Source organism: Muntiacus reevesi, chromosome 1 (assembly GCF_963930625.1).
Source record: "Muntiacus reevesi chromosome 1, mMunRee1.1, whole genome shotgun sequence".
Taxonomy (NCBI): Eukaryota; Metazoa; Chordata; class Mammalia; order Artiodactyla; family Cervidae; genus Muntiacus; species Muntiacus reevesi.
In genome coordinates, this window is record NC_089249.1 from 248,129,701 (window position 1) to 248,150,126 (window position 20,426).

General features: G+C 42.6%; 1 protein-coding gene across 1 annotated transcript; it reads right to left on the reverse strand.

Annotated features, from left to right (window-relative positions):
- Positions 1-9,537: 9,537 nt before the first annotated feature.
- Positions 9,538-20,065, reverse strand: IL12B (interleukin 12B). Its single transcript, XM_065936337.1, has 6 exons — positions 19,978-20,065; positions 16,517-16,792; positions 14,954-15,071; positions 12,712-12,929; positions 11,144-11,301; positions 9,538-9,663 (listed from the first exon to the last, which is right to left on the reverse strand). The coding sequence occupies exons 1-6, from the start codon at positions 20,063-20,065 to the stop codon at positions 9,538-9,540; spliced, it is 984 nt and encodes a 327-aa protein (XP_065792409.1).
- Between the last annotated feature and the right edge of the window lie 361 nt (positions 20,066-20,426).

Sequence of the window (20,426 nt, forward strand, 5' to 3'; positions counted from 1 at the left end):
CTGGGCTTTTTGGTGCCAGGCTTAGCCAGCATAAATTGATGAAGAAGATAGTCCCAGGTTTTAGTTAATCTCTCATTCAGGGTTGGTCCCAAAGCAAAAAAAAAAAAAAAGATGGAGATGATAGCTTTTGAAAACAAATCTCCATTTCCTAATTCTTAACCCTTCTCCTCATAGGCATTGTCTTTTGAGCAACTGAAGGTAATTTTCTTGTATATACTGGTGATCCCCAGCTCCCTATCTCCAGCCCAAATTTCACTTACAGGTTCCGGTTTCATATGTTGCTGTCCAGTAGCTAAGTCGTGTCTGACACTTTGTGACACCATAGACTATAGCCCACCAGTCTTACTTTGTCTATGGGATTCTACAGGCAAGAATACTGCAGTGGGTTGCCATTTTCTTCTCCAGCAGGTCTTCTCAGACCAGGGGTCGAATCCATGTCTCCTTCACTGGCAGGCAGATTCTTTACCACTGAGCCAACTGGGAAGTCCCTGGATCCATATATTCAAAGTTTATTGGATGCTCCAATTACTTGCCCCTTATATATGTTCTCAGATATAAAGTGGAACTCATCATTTTTATTCCCTCTTCTTGGTTCCTTCCCAACTCAATCCTTCTCCTCCCTTCTCAGTGAATGGTATCAACAGTGACCCAATCGATCAAATCAGAAACCTCTCAGTTCCATGTAAAGAAGGACTGCTTGTTTATGCTGAGCCAACATTCTGTGTCTAGTTCAGTCTTGGACCATTCACTCTGAAAAGTGCAAATAATGACCTGATGAGTGGATGAAAGAATGGCTTCATCCTTTCATCCTTCCTTTCTTTGCTTCTCACCTCTCCAAGCAATAAGCCCTGTCAGTTCTCTCCATCATTTCTTTCAGAGTAGTCCTCTCTTCTCATTTCCCAGTCCAAATTGTCATACTCTGTCACCCAGATGACAGCTGTGACCTTTACCTGGTTCACTTGCCTTCCCTCATGCCATCTCCCAATCTGTTCTCCCTGTAGCAACTTGAATGAACTGGTAAATACAGAAATCAGACCTCATCACTTGTCTGCTTAAAACCCTTCAGTGACTTTCTGTTGTCATCATCAAGCAGCCCACTCTTGATATTTGAGGACCTACCTGGTTTAGTTTTTACATATCTGCCTATCTTTATTTTTCATCTTTCTCCTCCCCTTCACCTCTTAGCCCCTATGCTTCCATGGTTCTGTGCAACTGAAGCTCCTATGCTTCAGTTGGAATGAGTTTTCTGCTGGTTTCCAAACATGTCTTTCCCTCTTCTAGACTTGTGCTCATGTTAGCCCTTTCCCCTGGCAATTCTGAATTCATAAAGTCACAGCAAGTGTGCATTCTCATTTGGGATCTTGTGTTAGTTTCTATTGCTTCTGCAACAAATTGCCTATATTTAGCTGCTTGCAGTAATACCCATTTATTATCTTACAGATTTCGGAAGTCATAGGTCTAGGCGGTCATGGCTGGGTTCTCTGCTTAGTGTCTCACAAGTCAGGGCTACATTCCTTTGTGCAAGTTCTGAGGAGCAGTATGCTTCCAAACTCATTCAGGATTTTGGCAGAATTTAGTTCCTTGTGGTTGTGGAAGTGAAATTCCCATTTCCTGGAACTGTGGCCCCTCTATATTTGAGCCAGTGATGGCAGGTCAAACCCTTCTCATGCTTCAAAAGTCTTTGACTTCTCCCTCTACTGCCGTCTTTTGACTTTTTTAAAGGTTGGAGTATAATTGCTTTACTGTGTTGCGTTAGTTTCTGCTATACAATGGAAGTGAATCAGTTATGTGTATACACATATCCCCTCCATCTCGGAACCCCTGCCACCTCCTCCCGCCAGCACACCCCTCTAGGCTATCACAGAGCACTGAGCTGAGCTCCTTGTGCTCTAAAGCAGGTTCCCACTAGCTCCCTATTTCACACATGGTACTGGATATATGTCGGTCCCAATCTCCCACTGTGTCCCACCCTCCCCTTCCCCGCCTCTGCCCAAATATCTCTTTTCTACGTCTGTGTCTCCATTCCTACCCTGCGAATAGTTTCATCTGGACACATCTGCTAGAATAATGAAAATAAACACAAAAGTAAACAATTGGGACCTAATTAAACTTCAAAGCTTCTGCACAGCAAAGGAAACCATAAACAAGATGAAAAGACAGCCCTCAGAAAGAGAGAAAACATTTGCAAAGGAAGCAACTGACCAGGAATTAATCTCCAAAATATACAAACAGCTCATACAATTCAATATCAAAACAACAAATAATACAATCCAAAAAATGGGTGGGAGATCTAAATAGACATTTCTCCAACTCTTTGACTTTTAAGGGCTCATGTGATTACACTTGTTCCACCTGGAGAGTTTGGGATAATCTCATCACAGTCACAGGTTCTGAGGAATAGAATGTGGACATATTTGGGGCAGGGAGGGCGGGTTATTTTGCCTATCTCAGGTGCCCACCTTCAAATCTAGGGTCTGTGTCCCCCCCTTGTGCTCCAGTGCTGGTTGCTTCACCAATAATCATTTCCCATTCTCAGCTATAGTACTTTCCTGCTGTCAGAGACTGACTCCCACTTTGGAGGGTGAAATGCTAGATTTTTGCTTCCCCAGCCTCTCAAGTAGGTAGGGTATCGGTGTTTCTGCTTGAGGACTCTGGGAAAGACTGTCTTCTCTGATTAAAAAAAAAAATTTAGAGAAGAACTGCCTTTCTGATCTTTGGGCATGGCAGTGTGAGGACATGATGTTGGGGTCTGCAGCAACCATCATGAGGGACACATGTGAGGACAAAAGCTAGCACACTGGAACTAGTGGAGGAGGGAGTTCATCTGTATCATTTTTCTAGATTCCACATATCTGTGTTAGTATACAGTACTTGTTTTTCTCTTACTTTGCTCTGTGTGACAGTCTCTAGGTCCATCCACTTCTCTGCAAGGGGCATGATTTCATTCTTTTTTAGGGATGAGTAATATTCCATTGTATATATGTACCACATCTTCTCTATCCATTCCTCTGTTGATGGACAATTAGGCTGCTTCCATGTCTTGACTGTTGTTAAGTAGTGCTGCAATGAACACTGGGGTGCAGGTATCTTGACTTATGGTTTTCTCTGGGTATATGCCTAGCCTGAGACTCCCATCTCCTTTCATAAGGAGCACAAACTGACTCCCTCCTGCCCTCTATCACAGTCTACCTGGCATCTTCCCTGAATGCTTGCTAACTTGAGCAAGGGGGGCTCTAGGGAAGTGAGCATTCTCCCTGTGGTCCTGGAATTTGAGGGAGTAGAAAAGTTGGGGGACAAATCTTAGACAAACTACAGTGTCTAGCCAGCTTTATCCTCCCCACACCCACCAGCTGACATTCATACAGGTGGGAGGGAGTGCACATGGGGCGTGCACATCTGACCCAGGGCTCACCACACCTTGCTTACCAGTGATGTGCTTCTAGGCATTTCCTTAATCTCTTTTGGCCTCAGTGTCCTCACCTGTAAAACAAGCATGCTGGCAGGGCCATCACCTCCCAGGGTTACTATGAGGGTTACCCAAGACCAGGCTCAGAGCACTCAGCAAGTACAGAACAAGTGTTAGGTACTCTTGCTGTTTTTCTAAAGTCAGGCCAAAAAGAAGCAACACTAATGCCACCTCATCTTCCCTATGGCAATGAGGGTGGGTTCGGGACATGTACACAAGCCTTCCCATTCTAATTTGCAAATGTATGTCCTCCTGCCCATGAGCTCTCTCCTGGGTACATTGCCAGCTCACAGCAGTGACACCACCCCCAAATTACAGCACCCAGAGCAATGCTCCATTTCAGCAAGCCATTGTGTGGGTTTCCATTCAACCTTGTGAAACCAGTGGTGGCTTGCCGCTTTCTCTGAAATCCCTCTTTTTTGTGTTTTTGGGGTCCTTGGAGGCTAATCAGACCAATGGTTCCCTAGCTTGTTTGAGCCAGGATCTCTATGGTCAAAAGGAAATCTTAAATGAATTTCCAACATAAACAGGGACGGAGGAGAATGGGTTACCAAAGGGACCTTAATTGTGTCTGCAGTATTCTAATTCCTTACAAGAAGGATATATTAGTAGATTTCCTGCAAAATTAAAAAATTAATTTTTTATAAAGTCCTACATGTAAAGTAGACAAAAGCAGAACTTCTGGCTGAAGCTTCCCACCCACTCAGTCTCACCTCCCTACTCACCACTGAGAGCCCAGTGTGTCACCTCAACACCCCTAAACTCTGCAGGGCACCTTGTGAGAACCTCGAGTGATAGGTGAGGACACTTGAAGGTCAGAAGGGGTGGGATGAATTGGGAGCTTGGGAATGACATGTATACACTGCTATGGATAAAATGGGTAACTAAGGAGAACCTACTGTATAGCACAGGCAACTCTATTCAATGCTCTGCGGTGACAAAGAGGGAGTATATGTATGTATGTCTATGTATAGCTGATTTACTTTGCTGTGCAGTGGAAACGAACCCGATGTTATAAAGCAACTAAACTCCAATTTTAAAAAGTTATATAAAAGGAAACGGGAGACTAGTGAGCAGCTGCTGAGCTTTGAGCCTTGCATCCCACACGAGCATCCCCCTGGTGAGAGGCTGGGCACAACCATTGCCCTGGCACCCAGGCCTGTGTGAAGGAAAATGTGAATCAATTCTGCTTCCCACAGAAGGAAGCTTTTCAGTATGCATGCCTGGTCTCTTCTGCCTTCAGCCCGAAAGCTGATTTTATTTTTGCATTTTATGAGCTTGAGAGAGGGAATTCATTTCCTTGGTATAATATGACCCTCTGGAGAAAGTCTTGTCCAAATACATTTTGCTCACAGGTTCTGTCCTGGAAGATGGGCTGTACTGAAATGAAATGGAAAGAAATGATTACAGTCTGATTTATAGGTAAAGTGAATTGGTAGGTTTACGCCAAATTATTGCATCCAGGAAGGTGAAAAGGAATGACAGGCTCTTCCTAGAAGCTGTAAACCTTTATAAAAAGAAATTTTTAGGGTGCACGTGCTCTTGTGCTAGCTAGCCTGTATTTTAATATAGTCCCTGTATTTGGCCCGTTTCTCTCTCACTAGACTACAATCCCTTAGGGCAGCAACTGCTTTCATTGCATCTTGGTATCCCCCATGGGGATGTTTTTGCAACTTTATTTATAAGAAAGGGATTCTACACTGAAGACTGTTTTCAGTCTCAAGGGGGTGAACTGCCTCTTTCTTCTCCACTTGCTGATTAATACCTTCTTCATCCCAACCTAGTTCTTAGAGACATCAGGGCCTCCTAACAATGACTCCTCCATTTCACCATCTCCTAAAAGCACGGTGATAAATTATGTTTCTTTCAGGTGATAAGTAATATAGTAAGAATATTAACAACAAGCTTTGATTGAGTACTTCTATGGATCAGGTATTTTTCTAAGCATTTTCTGAGTGTTATTCCATTTAATCCTCACAACTTCCCTGTGAGATAGTAACTGTTATTATCTCATTTTACTGAGGCTTCATGTGCTTAAGTAATTTGCTCAAGATCACAGAGCTAGTCAGTGGAAATAACTTCCATTTTTCTGGGTGATTATGGTAGACCAGGTACTGTACTGATCACAGTAAACTGATGACCTCATTTCATAGTTCTCTTAACCCTCAAGAGGTAACCCCTCATCTCCTCCTCTTGCACCCCACCATGTGAATCCTGCTGACACTCAGGCTGCCCTTGAAGCAGGCTTCCTGACCATGGCAACCCTATCAGGTTAGGTAGGGTATTACCAGGACCCCACCTGGCATCACTAGGATCAAGTCCTCCAGGGCCTCCCCAGGGTTGTGCCAACTGTAAGGAGTAGAACCAGATTTTCTGATGCCAGTTCCTTCCTGTGCTGACCTGGCTCCTTTATCTGACTGGACCAACAGCCTCCGGTAGATGGGGATCTGAATGTTTAGGAGGATGTCTTTATTTAATTTTCAGTTTGTTCATTTTCTATTTTAAAAACAGAGTTGTTTAATGGGTACAGAGCCTCGGAAGAAGAGTAAGTTCTGGAGCTGAATGGTGGTGATGGTTGCAAGACAGCGTGACTGTAGTTAATATTATTAAACTCTGCACCTAAAAATGGTTAAAATGGTAAATTTTATGTTGTATGTATTTTACCAGAATTAAAAACCACACATACGGGTCTGCTTTTCTAACACAACAGTAAGTCTGGGTTGGTTCAGCCCCTTGATGAAGCTAGGGTCTCATAGTCTTTTTCTCTTTACTGTCTTAGCATGATGGTTTCTATCCTGAGTTCAAGGTATCCTCTGAAACATCTTAAATTTCATCTGCTCAAGAGAGGAAGAAGGAGGAGAAGGGAGATATTAGCCATAGCTCTGGTTTTTTATATCAGGTAAACCCCCAGAAGAGTTTCCTTCTACTTCATGGGCCAGAACTGGGTCTCTTGGCCTTGCTCAGAAGCAGGGACAACTGGAAAAGTGATTACTTAGCTTCCCAACCTTTGAGCTGAGGAGGTGCATGGGGGAGAAGGCCTCTGGGAGTGAGAACTGATTGTGTCTGGTGCTCTGCCGAAGGTCACATGGTCACATAGGAGGGCTGGCCAGGTCCAGGACCCAGGGTCTGGGTTCCCCATCCTGAGCTCTTTTGCTGGGGCAGTTGATGAATTTGTAGTGGCTATTTTCCCAATAAAAAGGACTGTTCTGGAGAGTATCTTTCAAAGAGGAAAACTCTCCATAGCTTATATGTAACTGAAATTAATCAACTGCTAAGAGGTTGCATTAGGAAACCACTGGGCACTGGTGGAGCCAGGATATCTGAGCAGTGCCCCAGGCTGGCCGGAGGTTTTGGGAAAGGTCCCCATGTCTCTGTGCTGATGAGGTGTAATTATATTTTTCTTGGTTAGTGTTGTTCATTAAGTGCCCAGTAAGTGTTTTGGTATCTCTAGATGAAAGGTACTCAAGAGGATACATATAGTTATTATTAACCAATCATGTACAGTCAAGAGTGGGTTTATCACACAAGATGATATGTTTCAAATGTTGGATTAGGATGACAGAAATTTCACAATATCTGTCCAGACCAGGACAGTAGTGAAGTTGGGGGTTCAGGGGACACTTAAAATAAGGAATGTAAATAAACATCCCTATTATAATTACCTTGCCATTGCAAGGGAGCCAGATGTGTACATGTGGCTTTTGAAGATAGAGAATGGACATCATTCTCTTTTACTCCACCACTTGTTCTTTTCAAACAAGAGGCACCGAAGAGGAACTGGCAGGCCATGGCCATTCTTTGAACCCAGAGTAAGCACATCCGCTTCTCTATCAAGCCTTCTTGGGTGACTCCAGATTATACCAATCCATCTTCATTCTCACCCCAGAGTGCCACATACAGTGAACATGTAGCACTTAGTGGTGTTGAGGTTAACTTTTCATTGTAGTCTTACAAGCTTTGCCAGGAGTGGGCACTGTTTGGGGGCAGCAGCACAAGGATTTTTGGAACTGCTCAACCCCAGGGCCCAGGCAGCTGGCCAGACACACTATAAACCCTCAGTAAACATCGAAGCTGGACTTTTGGGATGGGCTGCCCGTGACTCTACCAGTTGGGAAATTTTTTTCATGATGCTTTGGAAACCAGTAGGATCAATTCCAGGTTAGAAGGTGAAGCAAGAATATCCCATCCCTGAAGGGGCATGATGCAGTTGAGTGCCCTCACAGAGTCCCCCGTGGTCAGACCACAGGGACACTTCCTGAGCTCAGAAAGACACTGACTTTCTTATAAGGGGAAAGGGTCCATTCTGCAAAACCAGAAATGAAATTGCTCCAAAGTGGGGTGATTCTTCAATGACGGGAAAAATAACGCAGCCCTGATCAACGTGGGAACAGCATACCCAGTCAACTGAGAAAGTCCAAAATATTATTGCAAAGAAGAATTATATTTTTATTAGTTCACCATCAGAATATAAAAATAAATAAGTGAACAGAAAACAAATGAAGTCATTTTACAGAAAGCACATTCATTACTTAAAAGTAGCATTTTAATGGCTTGGCACTTTCTGGTTATATCCACTTGTCATAGTCCCTCATGCTGACAAATACGAGATTGTTGGCTGTTTTCTCTGCATCTGTCTGCTTCTTTGTGTGGCTATTAAGGAACAACTGGCAATTCTGACAATTTTATGTCCTTAGCCATAACTACACTTGTCTTCTCTCTTGAATTGTAAGTTCTTTGTGTTTTCCAGACACTAACGATTTCTCCATATCACTCTCCTATGTCTTACAGATAGAAGGGGGTGGGGGCTGCCAGAAAGGCTGAAGCTGAATTTCTATTTCAATCATCTTTTTAAATTCTAAGTTCAGGCATCCAAAGACTAAACTTGCTTAGAGGTGCAAAAAGCCCTGAGTTATCACCACCACTTCAAGGATGTCTTCATGGACACGAGAACTAATATCTGCTGTTTAGGACCTTCTCAGTTTAGGTGTTCATGTCTCTGTTTAACTATCTCTTGTGTTCCCATCCATCACAAATATAGTCCTGGCATCAGAACATTGTGTTCTTACTGGTTGTCATAAAACTGATGCACTTGCAGCCTCAATTGAAAAGTTGTCAGTATAAATAACACATAAATTCACATTTTGCATAATAAGGCCCATTCCTTATATCAGGTCATGAGTGTATGAAACATATCTTGGCACACAAATGTTAAATAACAGTAATAAATTAATAAATACATAAATTACTTAAATATTTAAATAACATAAAAGTCAGCTGTGACCTGCTAGCTGGAAACACTATAAATAAATTAGCTGATTGTTTCAGTGAGCATTTAGCACTTAAATATAAAAATACAGCAAAGACATCTTTATAATCCTAAAAAAAAAAGCAAATTGGTAGAAAATATCTTTGGGGAGGTCTGTTCCGACATGTCTTTTAAAAATTTAGCATAATGTCTTCCACTTTTCCTCCAAGGTTTCATCCAGAGGTTAGAACCTGGAAAAGAACGCCAAGCATCTATGTGGATTCGAAATTCAGTAGCAAACCGTTATTTCACACAACACATTATTTGGGCAGTTGGGTTTTGGGGATTCCATGTCAGAAGAGTGCTCCCCTTCCTTATGTGGCCTAAGATTTTGCTGGTACTATACTTGCCAGAGGTTCTCTTGGGCGTTTTCTTAAAAGACCATCTATCTGATCATGTCATTTCCTTGCTTAAAGCCCTTCAGTGGCCCCAGGGGTCTCCAGATAAGATTGTAATTCCTGGAAACAGCTTGCAGGCCACCTGTGCTCTGACTTTGGGCTACTTCTGTCTCTGTGCCTTCCCTTCGGGAAGGGCGGGACCTGTGCCTGCTTTCTTTACTGTAGTGTCCCTGTGCCCGGCATTGTGCTTGGAATGCCCTGGGCGTCAAATAAACACCCATCAGTGAACAAACGAACGTTTCTATCTCTGGCGACTGGGTTTTGGGGCCCCGCCCCCCCCGCCACACACCATCCCCGTCCCCACCATTGTCCTGACCGTGGGTACACTGGGTGCACAAGTCTGGCCTGGGCTTTGCTGGCTTGCTCACCTAGCTGCAGGACACAGATGCCCATTCACTCCAGAATGAGCTGTAGTAGCGGTCCCGGGCTTGCACGCGGATGCTGGCATCCTTGTGGCACGTGACTTTGGCTGAGGTTTGGTCCATGAAGAGTTTCTGCAAAGGACAGGGAACTTTTTGACAACGCAATCACAAAGTGGGCTGGGCATACTTTGGCAAGTACAGTCTCCCGAAACATCCACACCTTAGTCCCAGGGCACTCCTCTCGGAATTCACAGGGCGTATGTAGAACTTGCGCCACCTACTGGCAGAAGCTCTCAGCACAGACACGATTTTTCTATTTTGTAAGCCTAAAGCCTGGAGGAAGAAATTGGTCTAGGCTTCATTTTTTCAGCACAGTTGCCTTGCTTGAAGGACCCATGTGCACTCACTCTAGTATTAGGCCAGTGGCGGGCTGAGACAGATTTCCTCTAGCTGTCCCTTGGATATTCTGAAATTCTATAGTCTGATCCTTTTATCAGAAATATCTTTGTTCAAACTCAGGCATTGCTGTTTATTAGCTATGTGGTCACAGGAAAATGTCTTAGTCTCTCTGTGTCTCAGTTCCTTATTTATAAAAGAGAGATAATCATAATAATCACTCCATTATAGAATTTTATAAAAGTTAAAGTAGCAAAGTATTTAATCATGTAGAAAATTCTCTGTAAATAGTACTACCTATTAATACTATATATTAATAATATATTGAGAAGCACATAGCAAGAATTTAAATAAGATCTAGGTAAAATCTACTCCTGAATAGCCCTTCCTTTCCAGAAAAAAAATTCTCAGGGAGTTCCTGAATCATCAAATTTCTACCACATATAAACACTATTCGGAATAAGGCCTTTATCTAGTGATTTCTAAAACTGGGGTCCAAGGAGACTTTGGCTCTATAAAAGGGCCTCTAGGAACTTGAGATTATGATGCTCAGGCAAGGAAGTTTGAAAGCCAAGGTCTGAGACAACATTCTGTTCAATAAGATAATTTCACAAGCTGGGAATTTCTAGCACTTTAGATGAAACATAGCATGAATGTTCTATCACCCATTATATTCATTCATTAGAAACAATTATTTTAGGCTCCTAGAGCCCAGATTTTCTATATCGAGGCCAATTCTGAGAGCAAAAATTAATGATCAACCATACTGATGGCAGTAGGGTCTTAAGTGCATGGCTTTTGTGTCCTGAAGACTGAGTTTGTGTCCAGGTTCTGCCACTTCCTAACTGGGTGACCTTGGGCATGTCACTCCACCTCTCTGAGCTTCAAAGTCTTCACTAGTGAAGACTAGTGTTACACATAACACTGCCCGCCTTTCCAGGGTTACTGTGAGACTTAAGTGAGATATGCAGAGAAAACCCTCAGCAGAGTTTCAGGCACATAGAAAGTACCAACTACATGGCTGATTCATGTCAATGTATGACAAAAACCACTACAATATTGTAAAGTAATTAGCCTCCAACTAATAAAAATAAATAAATAAAAAAAAGAAAGTACCAACTAAACATTAGCTGTTACTAGCATTATTAATCTTCTCCTCGATGTGGGCCTACATAAACCTGACTACAGAACAGATGGCACCTGAATCACATCTTACCTTTTCTCTCTTGTTCTTTCCCTGGACCTGAACACAAAACGTCAGGGAGAAGTAGGAATGTGGGGTGCTCCACGTGTCAGGGTACTCCCAGCTGACCTCCACCTGCCGAGAATTCTTTAATGGTCTCAGTTGCAGGTTCTTGGGTGGGTCTGGTTTGACTGCAGAAGACAGAGAAACAGTTATTTTCCTAATGGGGCTTTGGGGTAAGGTACTTTTGGCTTCTGATCCCACTTTCGCTGTTGACCAGCTCTGGGCCTAGGTCCATATAACAGTTACTGAACTTCTCTGATCTCCTGGTTGACAGACATGAGTCACCCCCGCAGGTGATGCTCATGCCGATGCCTGTGGGAGGCAGTCCTCACCAACCGCTGCTTTGGCTGAACCTAAGAGAGACTCAGAATCCGTCTCGTCACTGTGCAGTCATACAGGCCTGGGGGGTGGAACAAGCTCTGTGTGGTGCTCAGAGGAAAGATCTCAGAGGCAATAAGACTTACATCTGGGCTGGCAGTGAAGGACCACCCTCTCTACAATCATTCCTCTGCACCAAACTCAGAAAGGGCGGGACCTCTTGCTGGGGACCAGATGACAGATTCCCACTTAGTGCTCTCTCTTTCGCCTTTTCATGGAGTCTGACACTGACTTGTCCTGTGGCAGTGAAGCCAGTTTGTCTCTATGCTCAGTCCTACATTCATTCAATAAAAAGCCCTCGTTATGTGCCAGCCACTGGACTGTGCGCAGAAGGCACAGAAAGACTCAGAAACTCAGAAAGACTCTGTCCTCAAATAATATGCCTTCTTCTAGAAGGATGTAGGGAGGAGATGGAGTCCATAGAATGGGCTTGAACCACCTGAACCCAGCACCTCTCCACACAAAGACGAAAGGCTCCTAGATGTTCCACAAATACTCTTTCCTCATTCTTAACACAATGACATTTTGTTTCCTTTAGGACTCAGATAATGCCACCTCCTCACAGAGACCTTCCCCGGCCACCTCACATGAACAAGACCCCACCCTCTCCTTCCCGCCAAAGGCAGTCCCTCCACAAATGCTAAAGTAGGTTCTCTGATTCTATCACAGTTTATGTCATGATGCATGTTCACTGGATAAACGGTGAAGGATATGACAAATGGCAAAATCTCCATCTGCCAATTTATAAAGAAGTCTCTTTCAAATGCTAGAGAAAGACTAGTTGGGAATAACGGACATTAGGAGGGGAAGCTCTGGTTCTGCATATGAATATTATGCTTGAGGGACTGCGCTTGGATTCATCATGGAAGGTGCCTGGGTAGCAGAACAGAAGGGTAACCAGGAGCCTGCTCTTTTTCTGAGGCAGTCTAGGTCTGAATTGCTAGCTGCGAGATCTGGGGCAAGATGTTTAACCTAGCCAGGACTCAATTTCCTCTTCCTTAAAAGCAGTAATTGTATCTACATTGTAATTATTTTCGGGTGGAGGTGAAGAGTAAGAGATAATGCATGTATAAACCCTCACCCCACTGCATGGGGTACTGTGAACATGTGATGAATGGCATCATCCTGATTAAGCAACACACACAATCAAGCAGACTCACTGATGTCCCTGATGAAGAAGCTGCTGGTGTAGTTTTCATACTTGAGCTTGTGCACAGCTTCCACTACGACCTCAATGGGCAGGCTCTCCTCAGCGGCTGGGCAGGTGCTGCCCTCTTGACACTCCACTGTGTACTTCTTATACTCCCTGTGGTCCACAATGACCTTCTCTGTTGAGAGTGACGCTGCTCCGCACGTCACCCCTCGAGGGTCAGAGGAGCTGAAATCAAAGACAAGTTATCCTGTGTCACAAGACTGTAGGTGAGTCGCTAGCCATTGTAGCCAGACATCTGTCCAAGGATGCAATTTCTCCAATTGGTTTGACTTCTCTCAAGGGGATAGCAACTGCTCTCCCCATGAGACCAAGTGTTGCTTCGAAAAGTAGTACAAATGATTAGAAACAACTCTGCACTTATATGCCTCTGGCCTAAATGAATCCGAAAATTTTTGGATCCAACGCTCCTTGTTAAATCTCCTTATTAAACATTTTAATTCATTTTCCTGAACAAAAATCAATACATACCTATTATTAAGAAGATTAAGATGGTGTATAAATGAAATGTGTATGCCTCTTTTAACTCTAGTCCCCCTTTTAACCATAATCTCATGCCCTAGATAGAAATACAAATACTTTTCCTGGCTTCTTGTATCCCTCCAGACATTATTCTATGAGTATTCAAAGCAATCATTTATCCACATGTATGCATACATAAGGACTTTCCAGGTGGTGCTAGTCGTAAGGAACCTGTCTGCCGATGCAGGAGACGTAAGAGATGCAGGTTCAATCCCTGGGTTGGGAAGATCCCCTGGAGAAGAGCATGGCAACCCACTCCAGTATTCTTGCCTGGAGAATCACATGGACAGAGGAGCCTGGTGGGTTACAGTTCATGGGGTTGCGAAGAGTTGGACACGACTGAAGTGACTTAGCACGCACACATATATGCATACACACGTATTTGTCTATATACACATACATCGGTTTTATTTTTATGAAAAAGGATCAAATTATATATATGTATAAAATATTTATTTTACAAGCTTTAAAATTCTAACCTATTATTATATTATATATGTTGTTGTTTAGTTGCTTAAGTTGTGCTCAACTCTTTTGTGACCCCATGGACTGTAGCCTGCCAGGCTCCTCTGTCCATGGAATTTTCCAGGCCAGAATGCTGGAGTGGATTGCCATTTCCTTCTCTAGCGATTCTTCCTGACCCAGGGATCAAACCCGCATCTCCTGTTTGGGAGGCAGATTCTTTACCACTGAGCCACCAGGGACACCCATATTTACATACATATGTATGTATATATATAATTCTGCAACCATCTTTCCCCCTTCTGAACATATGGAGTACCCCATGACACACCACATGGATTGGGTTATTCATTTTGAAGACTGCACAATAAGAGGGGGTATAATGTACCTCACTGTTTAACCTTTCCCCGCAGATTACCAAGAACATCATGATGAACCCTTGCATCTATGTCTCTGTGAACTTGTATAAGCATTTCCTTAATAAGCACTTTCATTTTAAAGATGGAGTAGTAAGACTCCAATGGTTTACTCAGTTAAATAGTGGCCAGGCCAGGGTGATCACTTAGGGTTTGTTCCGTTAGCCTACATTGTTTGGGAACTTAGATGAGAGGGAGGGAAGTCACATAGAGGGCTAACGTAGGTTCCGTACCAAGGGAATTGGTTTCTTGGGGTAAGTCCAAGTGCATTGGACAGTGACCTTCAGATGAGTAGTGTCAGCAGAAGAAAAAGGAGTTGAAGTGGCCCTGGGGAAATTTCTAGAAGCTTCACAGAGTTTTTGGAGTTGGTCTCAGGGCTTACAAGATCCATGCGCTAGGGCTCTTGTTTCTATTTTTGACTTAAGGTGCAATTTTGGCAAGTCCTTCATAGCTTTGATTTCTCCTTTTATTCTCTCCCTGTGGTGCTATGAGCCTTAATGAAGCATTGCCAGGCAATTTGGTTGTGTGGGTTCATACATAGCAGAGGCTATTCCAAGTCCCAATAATATCCTGTTCTAATGCTTACATTTATTCAGACAATTAGCGTAAACCTTCATGTTCTTTCCCTAATTTAGGTAAGGGAGTGTATATGTGGAGGGGGATGGTTAAAAACATAGAATTGATTTTATTTTCTCCTTTCTCATTAACCGATAGGCTATTGCTAGGTTGCCCTTATTTTCTTAATGAGAAAGTTCAAGAGAAATGCTGAGAAACCCCAGTGGTTTCACTTACCCTCTGCTGCTTTTGACACTGAATTTCAAATCAGTACTGATTGCTGTCAGCCACCAGCAGGTGAAGTGTCCAGAATAATCCTTTGCCTCACATTTTAAAAAACTCTTGGCTTTGGGTTCTGTATTTGAAAATAACAAAAATTCAATATTTAGGGATTTTCTTTCTTTTAAAATTGCACAGATTTTTATTGCCATAAATTACAGACCACCATATTGTATAAGAGTGAAGATTTTCCATTTATGTCCTTGGAAAATGCTGCTGTTCCCCTGGCAGGCAGTTCAGCAAGGACTGCAAAGGTCCCAAGAGGATGTTGATCCTGTAGATTATACTACACACCTAATATATCAGAGGGAGGTATTAATTTCTTTCAAGGCTATCAGCCCAGAGTTGAGTTACACACACTGCATGTTAACTTTGTTAGTCATCCAATCATATTACTGCTGTTTGAAAAGAACCTCAGGAAAAGCATGTAGATTCCCTCTGAAACTCTCTCAACAGGAGACTTTGATGGTCAATAATCCAAAGTGTCCAGCAAAGGAAAAACAAAGCAAAGGAAAATTTAGGTTTTGGGTGGTTTCAGTAAGAGACTTGGTATGACTTCATTAACCACATTAAGCATGTCTTGCCTTTTATTTATTTATTTTTTTAAGGGTTACAAATATTCAGATTTTATTATAAATAAAATACTGTTCTTTTTAACATAAAAAATGCCTAGTGTTGCACTTTTTTTACCACCCTGGAGAGCAAGACCGTAGAGGTTAAGGCAAACAGCTCAAGTGAAGGCACATGGAAAAGGGTCACAGTTGGAATTAAAAGGGAAACTTCCAGGGAACAGCTGTGTATGTTCCCTGCGACACCCCGCATTCTACAGCAGCCACCCTGTCAGTTTCATTACATACAATACAGATAACTGGAACTATACAATACAATAATGGCTATATTGCAGGAGTGTAATGAAGGTATCCTCTTATAAGGAACTTTTATTTAAAAAATAAAATTCTGTTTAAAAATATACCACATAGATGGAAAAGGAGAAAAGAACAAACCAATCTCCCCAATTTCACTGTGGCCTAAGACTTACTATAATGAATCTGACCCACAGGCTAGGTGGGAGAACCACCTTCGCAGTCTATCTTCAGTCCTTTTCCTGCTACCTTGACCAAAACATCTACTGGGATGTGACCATATAACAAGAGGAACTAGCTGGGAAACACTGATGTGAACACTTGGCAAGAAACAGTCATGCCTCCTGTGATGGGTGAAGAGGCCTGAGAGGAGGATTAGAGTGATGCCAGGTCAAGACACTGCTAAGTCAACTCTGGGATGCAAGGAGGAGATGGAAAGGAGAAGAATGAGGACAGACCACCTCTCCCACTCTACCTATCCATAGCATGATCCCTGATGCCTTACAAGTGCTCAGTAATTATGCACCTCTGTATCAAAATAATCCATCCAGTCCAAAAACAACTGCCAGAAATGTCTTGCCTTTTAAATTCTAATTTTTTTTTTTATCTCTTATGGAGCCAGAGAGAAAACTGACACCATCCAAGGGGATGGGATTACCTTTCTGATCCTTTAAAATATCAGTAGACCAAATTCCATCTTCCTTTTTGTGCAGCAGGAGGAGTGAACGACTCAGAACCTCGCCTCCTTTGTGACAGGTGTACTGCCCAGCATCTCCAAACTCTTTGACTTGGACGGTCAAGGTTTTGCCAGAGCCCAGGACCTCACTGCTCTGGTCTGAGGTCCAGGTGATACCGTCTTCTTCAGGAGTGTCACACGTGAGGACCACCATTTCTCCAGGAGCATCAGGATACCAATCCAATTCTACAACATAAACTGGAGAACACAGGGATTGGAGAACTGGACTGTGTTTTCTGTATCACTTGGGCATCTGAATGGCTGAAGCACAACCTTGCTAATAACAGCAAATGCTTGCTGAAGATGACCTCAGGTTATCAGGCTTCACTTGGGTTCAAAATTGTGGAAGAGAGAAGCTGAGTGTAATAGCTGCCACTGACTGATTGTTAGGCTGCCATTAATAGTTAACTTCTGATTAGCTGACAGATGAGGAAGACCTTGATACACCAAAAAATGCAAACAGCACAATATTCTTTCTCCAAGTCTTGGTGGACATAGGAAACTTCCAGCACAATTCACGTTCATAGAGAATAAGTGCTGAAAAAGACTGATGAGGACTGAGATCCTGCCCCCACTAGGTGGCTGGGGAATTTTGAGAAAGATACTTAATCACCGTGCGCCTCAGTTTCCTTGTCTGTAAAATGACAACAATAATAGTATCTGCCTTGTAGGTTTGGCTGTGAGGATTAAATGAAAAAAGCATGTAAAACACAGCACAGAATCTGTCACTCAGAATTAGCTGTTATTGTTATTCACAGACCAAAGGTTAGACAACTGTGCCAGAAACTGCTTTCCAATTTTCCATGGGGATTGAAGGATTTATTTCCTACTTCATGAAATTCACCAATGGAGATTTTCATTCTCTCTTTGTTTTTAAAAGCTACTTTACACTCTTATGAGGCAGTTCAGTAGATCTCAGTCTTCCCATTTTATAGAGAAGGGTACTCAGACCAAGAGGTTAAGCAACGTTACATCAAGTTAGAATCACAAGAGTTATATCTCAGGCCTTTGCACTGAAGCTTTAATACCAGCATCTAAACTGGCACTTGAGGAATGGCCTAATATCATGTTTTGAAGAGTATTTCATATCAAACCTTCATTCATTCACGCCTCAATTATTAATTAAATAGAATTATTTAATGTAGTGGTTCTCAATGCATGATCATCCAACTACTATCAGCAGCAGCAGCACATTGGACTCTGTTAGAACTACAAATTCTCAGTTACTGAATCAAGAACTTTGAGCTGGGTCCAGTGACCTGTTTGTAATCTCTGCAGATGATTCTGAAACCCACTCTAGAGAGCCATGATAGTTAAAAGCCCGGATATTGGAGTCAACACAGGTCTGGTTTAGGACTCAGCTCTATCTTTTACACTGGCCTGTGGCCTTGGTCAAAGCATTCAACTACTCTAAGCTTCGAGTGTCATCATCTTTAAAATAAGCAACATATTAGAACTTGTTCCAGAAGGTGGAGAAGTGGATTACAAGAGCTAATTCATCTAAGAGCTTGACACAGTGCCCTTAAATGCCCTGTTACTGCTGGCTCTCATAATTGGCATCCCAATGTGAATCGTTTTGGAATATAAAGTTCCCACTTGACATCAAAGGGATTTATAATTACTGAATGGGTAACACAGACCTGATGTAAAAAGTACCTGGGACCCAGTTTTGAAAATGGTCAGCTGTGCCGATATAAAACCACACGACACTTTTGACTGTCTCTGTCACACTGGTGACCGACCAGCAGGGCTATTTTCCTGTCACAATTAAGACTCAGAAGCCAAAGACACCTGTCCAAGAGCAGGGGAAACAGTTGCATGAGGAGATGTGTCTAGAACCTAGCGCCCGGCCGCATCTCGTCTCATTGCCAGAGTCGCATGCCCTCTCACTGTTTCTCACTTTGACTTTGTGGAATTTCTGTGGTTTACCAAATCAGAAGTAACTAAGGGCAGGCTATGCAAGGGCCATAGCTCCTGAGAGCTCAGACTCCCAGAGCCGGAAGGGTTTGGAACAATCATCTGGCTCAGACCTTTCTCTTTATTCAGGGGAGGGTCTAAAACTCTCAGACTCTCCTGAGGCAAAGTAGGCATGGTTGGATCCTTGTCTTCCCTAAATTCTTAAGAACGGAGGAAGAGCCCCAGATTTCTTTCAGGGATCCATTGTAGTGTATTCTTCTCACTACTGAAAGATGATTTCTCATGATCAGCTGCAATGTCTTCATTTTAAGTGCATGCTATTTCCTCTTGCTCAGCTGTCTGAGGACAGAGGAAACAATTGCTTCATGTCCTTCTGGTAAAACCTTCTTCAAATACTTCAGTGCATAAGCATTGAAGTGAGACAGAATTGGGGTCAAGTTCCTGTTCCACCCTTACCGGGTGAAATTTGGCAAGTTACTTAATCTCTACAGCCTCTACTTTTAACATCTGTAAAATGGGGTACAAACACTTTCTATCTCTTATGGTTGTTGTGAGAATTAAATGAGATGCTGTTCTCAATAAACATTATTATTATACAATTAAAGACAGTAATTGTCTATGTTGTTACATTGACATCAAGGAGAAATATCTGAGGGCTTTTCAGGAACAGCTAACAATCTGTTAATGCATATTTGTTGTGTGTGAGATACTAGAAGGATAGAGGAAATCCTTTATTCTAATAATAAGTAACTATTATTCTACTAATAATTTTTATCGATCACTGGGATAATAGATGGCCTTGAATCACCAGACACATTATTTTAAACAACCAAAACAATAATACTAGCTAATTCACTGTCACTTCATCATCTGTTGAGTTGTTTTCTGTATTCACTAGTATACTTAATAATCTTTGTAGTAGATATAACTTCATAATCTTCAGTTTACTTGAGGGAACTCAGGCTCAGAGGTGACCCAGCTCAAGGCCACATAACTAATAAGTGGCAGAAATCAGCCCTGAATGGAAGTCAATGTAGGTCTAAAATCCCATGATTTCCCCAAAATGCTTGGTCAGAGGTAAGTCATCTCAGTGCTAACTGAGGGTCTGATAATGCATGGTGGAGTGGAAGACATAGTTCTTACACTTTTCAAATTCCTCACTTTGGAATCTTTATCATATGATACAGCTGATATTTAGTAATACGGGTAAAGTCTGTATCTCTTTTCCTGCCATAGTCCACCAAAACCTCCTTCTCTGACATTTAATGTGAGAGCCAAACAATATAGATACCCTCAAGCCATACAATACAGATATCCTCAAAGGTGGAACAAGGACAGAGGGCCACTGTTATCCCAGAGTGAAGCCCCAGTGCCTGCCCATTTCAGTCTAATTTCTCAACAGGACTGCCTGACAGTCCTGGCTTAGGCCCTGGGACCTTCGAAGAGAATCAGGAAAGGCTGGTTACCATTTTTCTCCAGTTCCCATATGGCCACAATGGGAGATGTCAGCAAAACCAGGGAAAACCAGGAAACGACCAACTGCTGAGGGTGCATCTGCATGAGGGGCAGAAACAGAGGAGGAGAAGGAAGAAAAGAGAAAAGAAGAGGAGGGATAGGAGAAGAGAAAATGTCAGTAGTCACACAGTCACATTTGGAAACCATGTTCACATTCTATGTATTCCGTTTGTCTTTAATCTTTATCTTCTGCTTCCTTCTTTGTGCTTTCAGGTTAATTTGCAGTGAATTCCAGGAGTCCTCTGCCAGTCTCTGGGTAAGAACGTCTCCAAACAGAGAACCACAGTTGATCTGGAGCTGAAAGAGACCTAAGGCCAGCCATCTGATACAATCCTCTTATTTTTAAGATGAGAAACCTAAGGCTCAGAGAAGGAGAGTGACTTGTTTGGATTGACATTCA